This window comes from Pyrgilauda ruficollis, unplaced genomic scaffold (assembly GCF_017590135.1).
Source record: "Pyrgilauda ruficollis isolate IOZ18807 unplaced genomic scaffold, ASM1759013v1 scaffold28, whole genome shotgun sequence".
Lineage (NCBI taxonomy): Eukaryota > Metazoa > Chordata > Aves > Passeriformes > Passeridae > Pyrgilauda > Pyrgilauda ruficollis.
In genome coordinates, this window is record NW_024524155.1 from 1,037,290 (window position 1) to 1,051,467 (window position 14,178).

The 14,178-nt window shown below is 34.6% G+C and overlaps 1 protein-coding gene across 3 annotated transcripts in view; it reads right to left on the minus strand.

Annotated features, from left to right (window-relative positions):
- The window catches only part of SLC25A21 (solute carrier family 25 member 21), a 237,352-nt gene that overhangs the window by 90,986 nt on the left and 132,188 nt on the right, over nt 1–14,178 (minus strand). For all 3 annotated transcript variants that reach the window (XM_041472082.1, XM_041472081.1, XM_041472083.1), the window contains exon 2: nt 10,803–10,851. In XM_041472082.1, coding sequence (XP_041328016.1) covers nt 10,803–10,851 — 49 coding nt within the window. The remainder of the gene's footprint in view (nt 1–10,802; nt 10,852–14,178) is intronic.

Consider the following 14,178-nt stretch of genomic DNA (forward strand, 5'->3'; position numbering starts at 1 on the left):
ACACTTAAATACAGCATTAAGGGCCAACTACTCTGAGAGAATTATTGGCATTGCTACAGTTACACTGTGCTTCCAACACATACAGTTTTATTCTCTTGTATCCATAGCTTTGAAAAGCTAGCTCAAGTACAAGTAAGAAAAAAAGAAATGTAAAGAGGAGAAAATTTACTTTCTGTTTATTGTAAATGAAGTCATTAAACACCGATTTTCCATACTTGAACTATCTCCCACATTGCAGTAGATGAACAAATACTAGTAAAATAAACATAGGCAGTTTTCTTTCTTTCTTTCTTTCTTTCTTTCTTTCTTTCTTTCTTTCTTTCTTTCTTTCTTTCTTTCTTTCTTTCTTTCTTTCTTCTTTTCCCTTCTTTCTTTCCTTCTTTCCTCCTTTCCTTCTTTCTCTTTCTTTTCTTTTTCTTTTTTTATTTTTCTCCTTGCTTGAATTATTTTAGGCATGTTCCATCCATGGTTAGAAATCAGGCATGACAGTGGTCTAATGCAAAAGTTTTGTCCATGGAGAAATCAGACATGACTATGGTCTACCCCTGAATGTGATCTTAACGTTTTATACCACTGACAAATCATTAACATCTGTTAATAACTCACCCAGCTGCTTTGTTAGATTGTTTTTAAAAAATCTTATATACACCATAGATGTCTCCAACTCATAGTCTAAGTAACCTTTCCCAGCTGCTTAATCCTTATTTAAAATCATACTTTAAAATACACACATTTTTTAACTATCCCATTTCTTTGTCTCCAGACAAAGTAACTTTGCTAACATCTGTTCATTCTCACTCCCCAATTCCCATCTTAAATACTTATTTTCAGCATGTATTTTTCTTGTAAATAGAATCCCATGTACTTTCTCACCTCCTAGTCCTTCATTTTCTCCTTTCCACTCTTGCTCTCATTCCACTCTATCCCTCATGGTTTCTTTTGACTGATTATATTTTAAATACAGTATTAATAGAGAGAAAAAGATTATTTAAAGAGCTTCTCTGATTATCTCACACTAATTTAGGCTTGGGAAAAAAGAAAATGGGGGCATGCCATGAAACTACTATGTCTAAAGGGAATAAATAAAGGAAAAGGGGAACAATATACAGTAAAGGGTGCGTAGGTAGTTGTTAGGGATAAAACTATGTAATGGAAATACTGGAAATCAGAAAATACCTCCTGGCTGTGAGAAGCAGTAGGCTATGCATGGGCATTCCAAGGAAATTAGAGGGGACTTGTCACTGGGCACAATTTAAAATAGACTGGACAAAAGGTATGGTATGGGACCAAGCAACAGGCAGAGGCAAGGAGAGAGGAGAGGGTGAGGGTGAGGGAAAGTGAGAGGCAGAGGAAACTGAACTCAGCACTGGGATGGAGATTTCTGAGCACTAGTACAGCAGAGGCAGAACATGACAGACACAGGCTGTAACACCTCATTTGGGAACGAGCTGTGGTTTTAAGTGCTGGTTCTACCACAGTGGTCAAAAGAGTACAGATCTGGATAAAATGCTAGCAGTCCTGGTACCATCCCCATTGCCAAAAAACAGCAGATGAATAGTTGAATAGATGTCCCATGTCCAAAAGAAATCAATCAGATTTATAAGTGATGTACAAGATAATTCACATTGCACTGAGTACCAAGACTTCTAATGCTATTTCTTGCTCCCTGTTAAGAGTGTAAGGAGCACTGAGGCAATTTCTGTAACTCAAAAAAGTTACATTACTGTAAGTTACAGTGATTCCTTTTTTGACAGCAATACAATAGCATGAGGGAATCTAAACAAATAAAATAATTAAACACATCTATTGTATTTAATACAATATAACACACTATAATACTATAGGGTGTTTTCTGTACAAACACGGCTGTATTTTTCCAGATCTGTCAGATGACCCACAGATCCAAAATGTATCAAACTGAATTTGAATTTTTTTGTCATGAAAATTTAGTCATGGCTTCTGATTCTTGTAAATATCCTGTTTATCTGTAGATATCTTGAGATAGTACAAAAAATCCAAGTGCTTCTATACTATCTTTAACTTCTTCAGTAGTTTCTAACTAGAGAAAGAGACAACACTACAATGAGTATATTTTAGAAGGTACTTAGTCCTTGGTTCTCTTCCTTTTTTTTCCTTTTCCCATTGGGCAGTGTAATGACAAAAGCATTATTCTCTCATAACTGTAAGGCATAGTATGACTCCTCACCATAACAGTTTAAGAGCTTTTTCACCACATTTTCCTGTTCTGTCTAGAAGAGGGTTATTTGTAGCCCCATATTATAAAAGGAAACATTTTCATAAAATTAAGACAATAACAAATGGAACAAAAAAAATTCCAGAGCTTTCTTGGATTTAAACTGCGAGCGTAGAATGTATATCTTGGGAAATCACAAAACACAAAAAAATTGCACTTTTTTGCAACTGCGTTATGCAGGCACAACTAATCAACTACAGGTTTTTCCAGTGCTAGAGAACTTAAATATAAAGAAACTTCACTTCCTCTACAAGGGAAGATGCTGTACCAGTACAGTTAAATATGCCTGTGTACATTTATTTCTTTAAAGCATGTAAATATATAAATGCAGATTATAGGAGAGAAATGCTCAAGCTCTTGTCATTTTACAAGTTCTGCCCATGTAGTTGCCAGTAATATTTATATGAACTTTGTAAGCACTGGAAATCCAAACATAGAAAGAATATGGTGCTATGTCATTACAATGAAAAAATATACATTAAAGGGATCTGAAATGGTTCTAGCTCATTGTCCAAACAGGAGGGAAAATTAAGTAACAAGCAAAAAATTTTTAAGAGAACAAATGACTGAATGCATCTTGCAAAAGTCCGTAGTTAAAAGTCACTGGCAGGATGGATAATATTCAATATGTCTTCTAGCATGATTACCAGTTACTCCTCAAATCAGCTGCTCAAAGAACCATCTGTAAGGGTCACTTAGACAGAGCTGTGCTTGAGGAATGTAAAAGACCTTCTCACAGAATCATAGAATTGTCTGAGTTGGAAGGGATCCAGGAATCAAGTCCTACTCTTAAGTGAATGGCCCATACAGGGATCAAACCTGTGACCTTGGCATCACTGGCACTACACTCTAATGGGAAGATGCACCAAGCCAAAAATCTAAACAAAATTCAATATTTTATATTTTATAATATTCAAGATGCAAAATTGCATCTTGAAGAGAACCAAGGCCACTCCAAGTCTGCTTTGGTCCACCAGCCTTCTAGAAACCCAAAGCATCCCTTCTGTATCTATCTGACAAGAAATTATACAAGAAAACCATCACACAACCCTTCTTGCCCTGGCATTCTTTTTCTTTTGCTCTCTCTGGTAGACTGTCCACTTGTTTCCTCATCTGAAAAACTTATCCCATCTACTACTGCCTCTCTCAATTCCCCTATGATGGTCTCACCACTTGCTCCCTGCACATAGAGAGAGCCATTTCACTTCCTTCTGGTTCACTCCTGAAGTGTGTAAGTAACTATTTAGGCACCTGGAGTTGTCTTTATTTCATATTATTAAACCCCCCCTAAAAACCTCACAGACAAGGAAAGAATTCTTTAATAGGTAAATAGAGATTATTGTTCTATCTTGAGCTGAAGGTGCACATGGTTTATTTTGTGGGTATTAAAAATTCTAGGTTGTTACAGCTCACAAGTTACTCAAGAAACTGAGGGAAGTTTTGGTAAAACCAGTGAAATGGCACAGGTAACATGTAACTGGAAGCAGGCCATACTGTCAAATGGAAATTATGATTTTAGGGTATTTCAGTCTAAAAAAAGCACCACCTATTCATTTAAAAAACAGAGTAGATGCCAGAATGTATAATCAAAATTAAAGAAAAGCTTGAGAGACCTGTAGCAGACTGATTTGATGATGTAGAAATTTAGTTTCTATAAAAGAAGGGATAGAATTATTTCAAAATTAAGAAAATAATATAGGTTATAGATCTTCCAAAAATCTACACTGATTTGAAATAGGGTTATCATCAAGCAGTTCTGGTGTTTGATCACAAATAACACAGTATCACATGAGGAGATGATGAAGCCACACTTACACAGCTCCTTTTATCCCAAAAGATCTTGATACTCTTTATAAAATATACATGTGGTACACCTATGAATAAGAATTAAAAAAAAAAAAAAAAGCAGATAGGAACAGAAATCACTTTGACCAGCCCTGCAAATCAGAGCATCTGTTTAACAGTGTACATCAATACTGTTCTTTGATTCAGTGAAGGATTTAAATTGCAATAGTATATCTAGCAGGAATTATTAGCCCATGTGCCCTTATTAATTCCTAACAGATTGTACATAGAAGGAAAAAGAAGGGTAAATTACAGAGCACTGGATCACATCCACATCCAAATTACTATAAACTGTAAAGTCCTCATTATAAAAAAATTGGATCTGTACATAAATATCCAAAGTATTTCAGTGCTGAAATCCAAGTGATAAAACCAGAGTATAAGCTGGAATATGCACAAAAACCCTGTGAAAAATTGTGCCAAAGGCCACTGATAATTGAAGGAAATCTAATCCCAGAGAAAAGCCTTGACATTTGGATGAAATAAAGACATTAAGCTGAGTTGGTCAGGGATTATTTTTACTTGGTTCTTTTTCTTCAAAATGAAAAATAAAACCCCATTTCTCAAGAAACTATCAGTTTCAATATATTTTCATACACTTCTTTTAGATGACAATGGATGTTGTTCTCTATATTTTCAAAAAAACCTTCTGTTTTTCTAGTTCAAAATTACTTAAAAGGCATTGAAAAGAAAGAAAGGGAAAAAAGGAAGTGAAAACTTCCAAAATCCAAAATTAATTGCACGAAGTTTCATTGGCCATAACTCATTGTTTTTCTAGGTCTTCTGAGAGTTCAACTGTTCATTCCAACACAGAATATTTTGGTATCCTGATAATTTTCCCAGGACAAGAAGACTATTTTCTGCTTTAAAACTGTTACGAATCTAACCAGAGCAGTTCGCATCAAGCACCATGAACTTAACATGGCCTGATGCAAACCAAGTGAACTATGGTCCCTTGGAATGGCAACATTGTATAAGGACAATGAACTCTTCCTTAACCAATGTTTTTCAGAAACAAGCTCCACCTCTGCCCATTCAAACAAAAAAGACCAAAAATCAAAGAGGAATTAATGATATAAAGGAAGTAGCTCTTGCAAAATAACAGATGGAATGAGATCGGAAACACATGTAGTAAGTTGAACTTTTTTAATAAGACCAAAATGACAGAATTGGAACAAAGGAACAGAATGGATAAACATGCACACAAATCAGCAGAACAATTGCTAACTAGAAATGGGTCTGTAATACAGATTCCAAACCTCTATTTACATCCCAAATTATTTTTTAGATTTGGGCCTTCAGATTAATGATTTAGTTTAGAATTTTTCAGAAAGAGTAGCAAAATTTAAAATCTCCATCCTGACTACACAAAAATTTCCTTCAAAGTTTCTAAGGTGAATTATTTGCCTCATATTTTAAATGCTGATGTTCAGGATCACACATGAGACCAAAAGTCAGTCCATATGAAGATTCTGATCTAAAGCTGAACTATGTGAAGAGATATTACAGTAGAGCAATATGGACTGCAGCCTTCCTGCCAAAAGTGAGAAACAGCTTTAATTAAAAAAACAGGGATGTGTGATAGGTTGATCATGAAAACAATCTATACCTAATGATTTATTCTCCTGATAAATCAAAGTAAAATCTTTCCAAATAATTTCCCTTGTGTCTCCTTTATGCATTGATTTTGAAATTGCATTCTCATCCCAATGTGAGAGTGCATTGTGAAGGCACAACTATATCGAAAAACAGAAAAGACTGTTTCAATATGGAGAAAAAAATCAAATGGAACTGTAATTATTTGAGTTAACTAGAGAAGTATTAAAAAACTGCCTACTGAATATATGTTTAAAATGTTAGGACAAAGGTTACCCTGATGACTCTACTAATAAAATAATAAACTAGACTTTCTCCAAGTCTTTTATATGGTATTGGGCATAACATTCACCTCTCTTTGAATACATTGTGAGGAAGTAAAAAACCTCTAAATACACCAGTGGTATGAACTCATCTGTCTCCACTGAAGCCAACACATATCTGGAGGACAATTTGGTATTATTGTGATGGGAGAGAAACCATCTCTCTTTCAGATATTTGTCTCAAAATGTATAGTGATGGCAAATTACACCTAAAATGGAACAGAGAAGTAAATGATTCACCTAATTTCCATAACATTTTTCCTGTTCACAGGAATTTCAGACACATTTTCTTTTCAGATGTTATTCATTTGAAAGTTTCTGTCTGATGTGTTGTTATTTTTTAATCTATTATTTGAAAACAGTCATAAATGTCTCCATTTGTGTTTTCTATTAAAGTTTGTAGATAACTGTTAAAAAAATTACTCAATAGATTTCCATTTCCTAACTACATAATACCAAGTCACATCCAAAATTATTATTTCCACACAAAAACTATGTTTTGCAGTGTGAATACTTGCAAAGGAAATTTTGAAATTGTTTTCAAGAAAAGTAGAGTCACTAAAATTCAGCTGTAAAAATACTGGTGATAATCAAAGAAAAAGAAAAAGCACATATAAAGGGAATCAAGTCATAAACCGAGGGAAATATTAGCTAAAATTTTACTTTTACTTGTAGTTCTAATTTTCCAATACGACCATTGGTTGCATGCATTTTTTGAGGTGTTAAAATGTAATAGCAAGGAAAATTCTATGTTAGTGCATTTAATTCAAAGTTATGAAGCTCCTGAAAACACAATTTTTATGCCAGCAACCCAGTATTGGGGAAATGAATAAAAGAAACAGGTTTTTTTGTTTTTTTGTTTTTTTCTCCTGAGAATTCAGATTACCTCAGACCATAACCTGGAACTGACAGAGAGACCACAGCAAGATCCTCCAGTTACCAGCTAGTCTTGCTTGGCTGCTTCCTCAAATACAATTAGTTTTCCCTTGGCTTTATACAGCTCCCTATAATTCTCCCTTTCTCTCACCAACTACACACCTGTGAGCTTCTGCATAACTACCAATTATCCAACAATAAAACATAATTAAGTTCTGAATTTTGTACATTTCATTGAGCCAAAACATGTAAACTCTACCTGGAGAAGCACTTTACTACTTTCAAATTTAAAGTAATACATATGGCAACGTCTTGTCCTATATATCATAACCTATATGCCATTTTGTCATCCTTTGAAAGTCTCATGGATGAAAACATTACAGCCTGCATTATGCTTCAGACACAAAAAAGGTACAAAGTAAGCAAACCCAATTCTTTATCCTAAGATGAGACACTTTTCTTCCCCATCAATTTCTAGAAAAGAAATTTCATCTAGAGCTCTTAATTAAAAAATAGACCTTCTATGTCTTGACTGTATCTGTACCGAAAAACTCTTGCTGCTGCTGTCACTTCTCATACATGGACACACAAAAAATCTTACCAGACTCTGTATTTAGGAGGACAAGAACAGAGGTTCAGTACTTTATTTAATGGCTAACTTAATCATAATGGTAACTGATGTATAAAATAGCTATTAGAAATAGCTGTTCCACAAAAAAAAAAAAATAAAATCAGCACATCATTTTTTAATATCTCATCAGAAACTATTCCAATATATCCTGCAAATGAGAAGAGAGCTTCATTTCAAAGAATAAGAGGGATTCATAAAGCTAAAACAATGGATCATAGTTATCTTAATCTATCCAGCTATCAAGAATTTCTTAGAGTAGTGATCTTTGGTGTTCTAGCAAAGAAAAAAAAATTATTTTCAGATGTACACTTAGGAAAAAAACACTTCATTAAGCATTTGGATTGTCTATGGTTTATAAGCATGTACTTATATACTGTTCCTCCCTTGATGTGAGCAGATAAACAAATCTAGCATTGTTACTGTAGAATAATAGAAAATTGCTAAACACAGAAAAGATATTGCAAAATGTCATAAAAGAGCCAAACCATTTTCCAGGGTTTCAAAATAATCTTTGACAGAAACTTTATTTTCTCCAATATTTTATTAAAAACATGCACATACACAAAATATCAATGAAGCACTAAGCCACCAGTCCACTAGATGTGAGCCTCTGACATCTTCCCTAAACTCCTTCAGAACAGTAATTCAGATCAATGAGATTACAATAATCTGAAATGGCCACAGGACTCTTTTAACCAAACACACTTCTAGAGAAAAAGGTAGGAAACTCAAAACACCATAAAAATTAAGGAACAAATGGTGCTTTCATACATCCTTTCACCTAACCAATAGGAAGAAAACCTTAAACCAATCACCAAAACTGTAATAGCTGGGAGTGATTCAGAAACAGTGGATTATCAATACCATGTTGGGAAAGATTAAGCACACAACAGTACTTACAAGCACTGCAAGAAAGGAATAAAGTAAATCAAAAACTATTAGAAAACATTCTATGTCCAAAGTTCAGAATTAAAACCAATGTTTTATTTGAACTTTCAAGGCCATCAAAGAATTAATCTGCTATAGTAAATTGGGACCATTACAAAATAAAAGGAAGAAGCATGATGTTAGGAAAATAGAACAAAATGATGGATGAGATCAAAGGATATTCTATTCTTGGTTTTGTCATTTGCTTTCAAAATGTAAGTATTTTGAACTACTACCATCTGCTGAGATCTGCAGAAATGTTACTGCAAAATCTGTGTAATATCTCTGAATACATCTGCATCAACAAACTACAAAAACTATCACTTGGTGCTGCCCACTTCTGCAAAGAGCTGCAGCTAACTCAGTGGAAGAGTTAACTCAATGGATGTTTCTTCAAATGAAGAAATTTGTTTAATGGATTTTTTATTTGATTCAGTCCCTCAGTTTTACTTTGATTGACAATCTGATTTCTTCTGCACAGCTACTGTTCCTTCCTTCCCACTTCTTTCTTTCTTCTAAAAATTCCACTGTTTATGGGCTTACATTTCAAATTTAAGGGTTTCCTAATTTTTACTTTTTATTGTGTTTTTAAGGATTGTTACAGCTTGACAAACATCCCCACACACTCTTTAATTCTTTACATTTCAGGATCTCAGATCTGAAAAGCCTTTTCACTATGAAAAGTGTGTAAAACTCAGTAAAATCTCAAAGAGACATGGGGAAATCTGTCCTTGTGTTCTGAGAGTCCACTGTGTGGTTCCTATCAGAAAACTGAAAGTATGTCTGCTGACTGCCAGTACAGATGTGCAATTAATGCATTTTCTGACACATGATATGTGGCTTACACTAAATTATGAATGATCTACATTTTTACTACAAAAGAACATGACTTCTAGTTCAGTACGAAGAGAAAAATGGGGAGAAGTAAAACCAAAGCCTGAAAGCTAGAGGTGAGTTAAACCACCAACCGCCAAAATGAAGTCACTAAAGCACATCCTTTGGGGACCACTTGACAAATTTTTATTTTAAATTTGGTCTTGTATTTGTTTTGCTTGTACCCTGTTGCTTCTGAGTCTTTAATTTCAATCTCATTAAAGTCTTGTTTTAATGGCATTGTTTCAGTGGTACTTGGAGGGGCAGAGAGGACCCTGAGAACCATCAGGTGCATTGTCTCTACATGAATCAACACATCCACGTTATGAAGGGATATGGAAGGAATGCCTGAGCAACCTCCAAGCCTCAAGGAGGACCTACAGCACCTCAGCAGCATTCGATGCAGCTGGAGCCTGAATAACTGTCTCCTGGCACCGGGCAATGACCACAGACAGATTACTTCTTTCTGCAAAATGCAACCTGTAGAAAAATATGCATCTCAAGGTCTTAGGCAAATCACAAAATGTGATTTAAATAGAAGTCAAAAATGCATCCAAAAAAAGCTCACATGTTGGCTAACTGAAACTAGAATATGAAGTCATAATTGACGAATTCAAGTATATTCCAGAGACCACAGCTGTCCTCATCATTTGTTTGGGGCTGATAGTCTCCTAGTGAAGCTTTTCTACCTCCATGTCTGTGACCTAGATAGCGCTCCAGGAACAGTATATATGGTAATTATTGGCACTGGGTAACACATATGGCATGAAGAGATTTGTCCTTCTACTAGTATCCTTCTCCATTCTGGTTTGCGTTTCATGTACAGTAACATTAACTTGTGCATTTATATAAAAACTAAAATGCATAAAAAATAAAAGGATATTGCAGAAACTAGAAACACAGCTATTCTTTTTTCCATTTTAGTAACCAACATTAAGAAAAACCAAATTAATTTGAGCAAATTTTCAAGGTCATTTAATCATTTATATTCACATAAGAACAAGTATTCAGAAGAAAAGTAAAGAGAGATAAAAAGATTTTAAAAATATAAAATAATTAAGCTATTTATCTTATAAACACAATATGGAACATCTTCTCTTATAACTTTTATTGAAAATCCGTGAAAATTATTTTGGAGGCAATATGGTATTTCCCAATTACATATAAAAGCATTATAGCAGCTATTACATATATTAAGTGAATTTAACTTTAGCCATCTTCATGTCATAGCATTGTGTTACAAGAATAAAAATACGTGTCATAAGCGGATTTAACACCTTTAGATGACCTCTAATCAGAAATGTGCCATGCTACTCAAATTCCATCTGTCAAATGCTGTAAATACAGGTAAGCAAATATAAATGTCATTAGAGGCACAAGTTACCTTACTGGGAGAAGTTCTAGGATTTTATTTTTTGACAGCTTGTAATTTGGATATCTTCCCGTGTCAACAAAACCTGTTCAAGCATGATCTTACCTTGTTTTCACTACATCAAGGGGATGCATCAGGCAAATTTCTACAAGACCTATAAAAGAATAACAAAAAAGGCCTAATAAACATTTGTACAAATAGTAATTTAATTTCCATTGACTCCAACAGTTTTTGAAATTTGAAAAGCAAAGTAAAAACCTACACATATCATTGATGACACAGTACTTTTATGCCTCATATATTAAACATGTGCTTCTGCAGTGTGAATAAACCATTGGGCTTTTCAACAGTGAACAGAACTAGTTGTTCACTGGAGTGGGCTAAGTGAGGACTTTACCTACACAATCAATTTAATCTTAGTTTTCTAACTTAAAAACAGTGGGAACATTTGACTGGCATCATAAAAAAATGCAATAAGTCTTGCTGAGAGTAGCAAAGTAAGGGAGTTCGGGTTGGTACTTGCTTCTTTGTCATACAAGAATAATTCCTAAGGACACTGCAGGACTGCACTGGTGGCTCAGATGCATTTGATGTTAAGATGACAGCTGATTCCTGAGCATCTGAGCTGCAGCCTCACTGCCTCCTGGTCCTACCCTGCCCTGTGCTGATGCTGATGTGTGGTCCTGGCTTTTCCCCTTTGAGTGTGAGTCAAGGGGTCAATGCCAAGGTAAGAGAGATCTGGAAGGTCCCAAATTCACCTGTCAACAACACCTTCAAAGTTGGCTCTAGTATTTTTTCCACCCACCTGACATCTGATGAAAAGTCCATACATAACCCAGGGAGAATGTTCTAGTTAAATTTCTAGGTTTGCCTACTCTCCTTTCCATTTCGCATAGCAGCCTCATTCCAAAGAGCAAACAAGCAGTAAAAAGTTGTATTTATCAGGACCACTGTAAAAGTGTATTTTATAAATCTATCCATCTGCAGACTCAATAAAAACTACTACACAAATCTTACAGGACTTTGAAATGCCAAAAAAATACCTGCATATATTCCTAGATAATAATTACAAGGTCTTTGAAATTTCTGTGCCCTGGTTTTTAGCAATCTTAAATGTTCACTTTTTACCTAGTGTAATAAATTCAGTGCTACATCATGAAGAAACAGGTTATGAAGACTATACTTATTACAACGTTTGAATGCATTTATTTACTTTATTTATGATTATTGTAAAAATAATTACAATGCTTTCATAATAAAGAATGTGTCTTTTGATGAGTCAGAGCTAAATTTCCAAAAATCTGGATTCAGGAAAGCATTCTTCTTCAAGTTAAAATATCTGCAAATTCCTTTCTTTAGGTATAGCATACAGTTCCACTGAAACTAAGCACTGCTAAAGTTCCAATAGATGCTCTCCTATTTCAGATGTCACTGGTTTAAGTTCCACATCCTGTCCTCTTCCTTTAATGACACACACCACATCTGAGCTTAGGTGTTACTAAAGCTAACAGTCTCTAACACAGTTTGTTACATGCTAGGCAACTCAACTACTTTCTTTTTCTAAGAAAAGTATTGAAATTAACTCAAGGAGAAAATAGCATTTTGAAATACTGCACACAAAAACTATTGAACTAATGGAATTTGCATTTTGGCCCTATTCTTTAACAGACTTGATGGAGGAAAGCTCTTGGTGAGCTTCGTGCAGGAACCAGGCCTGAGCGGCACAAATTGCAGTATGTAATCAGTTTCAGAAACCTGAGCCTCTTTTCGTTATTTAATATAATCTAAGGAAGGCTTAAAGTTTCATATTTTGATTATTTTAGAACTAATAACTTAAGTGTTTCAGGTAGAACAGGAAAATTGGGGATGTGGCTTAAAGTTTATATCAGAGAGCATTACATTTCAAAATATTATCTACTTTCTATTTCAACTTTATGCAAACCTTCTGAGTAAAACAGATACCTACTAGGTAAGCCTTTTAAATTGAACCAGAGCATTAGCAGAGGGAGGATTCTCATTCTAGTCAAAGGAGATGTAGCCAATAAATACAATAAAGTTTTTCGCTCAACCTATATTGAATACCTATATTTAAAAATAATAATTTTTCTGGTCAATACACCTTACATTTTGAATACATATATTATTGATAACTGTTACATATTTATGCTAAGGAATAATAAACTATTTATACAACAAGAAAGAACAGCAAAAGTTTTTGCACATGAACACAAGTAACTTTTTTTGGAGGTAGTAACTGAAGGAGGGTGTAAATTGTAATGCTAAAATTCTTCATTAAATGTATTTAACAGAAATTTACATTAAAAATTGTGAAGATGTTACAATGTTTAAGCTGAGTTTGTAACATAAAATACTCGCTGTGAGTTCTAATTTAACAGAAACAATTTTCATTATTTTCTATCATTACACTCTAAAGCGTAAAGACTGAAAAACATAAAATTTTCCACACACCCCTGACCCACAGTTTCTTGCCATTGAGTTTGAAGGACAGCATCAGGTTAATACTTATGATCATTGTTTTGCTGTATTTTCTTTTCACTCCATACAGCATTGGGGTTTTTTTCAATTTTGGATAAAAGAAAGACAACATAGGTGATATCAGCCAAAGAATATTAAAATTAGTAGTAATGAAATTCATTAAAAAGAATGCAATTTTTTCAATGAAAGCAAAAGCTGTCATCATTACTACTTTGCAGGCATATTTATTGCTGTAATTATTGTCCAAGAATTGCTTCTATTTTACTAAAATAAGATCATATATCACATTTCACATAAGGGAACTGTCCCAAAATCTATAAACTGCTCCAACAGCTGCCAACAGGTGCTTTGTGAGTGGAGCTGCAACTGAGTATTTCAGTGTTGGCAGGGGGCATAACCTATGAGTTTTTCCCCTTCCAACTACCCTCCTTTTCTAAGCTCTCTTTTTCCAACCTTCTCCCCCTGTCCCCATTTTTGATCTTCTATTCCCTCTAATTTTGGCAGATAGAGCCCACAGTAGGGGGCCAAGCATGGGGCCAAGGGCTGTTCACCCTATTCTGTTTTTGCAGCATTAATGACCATTTTGGGAGAAAACTGTAGAGTGCCAGAATTTGGCTCTATTTTCTTAGTCCTCATAGGATAATTTTTAATTCAGGCATTTTTCCAGCAACTGAATCAGATGAATTCCAAGGTCCTTGGCAAGAGCTCTGTTTTGATAAGTTCAGGATTCTATTGGTTATCTGCCTTTCTCAGTCTTTCCTTTGTCTCATCACATAATTACACACCAGGTTTTAAACGATGTATAGTTACTTGATTTCACCAGACCAAATTCTTCAAAAGATGCAGGGATTATGACACAGCTCTCTGAAGAGCAGCAAAGGACTGCACACTGTGCAAGACACTAATGGAACAGCTACAAACACAAGCTACATTTTTCCATCTACTATAGTAGTCATGCAAATCATTACAACATCCTACTTGATAG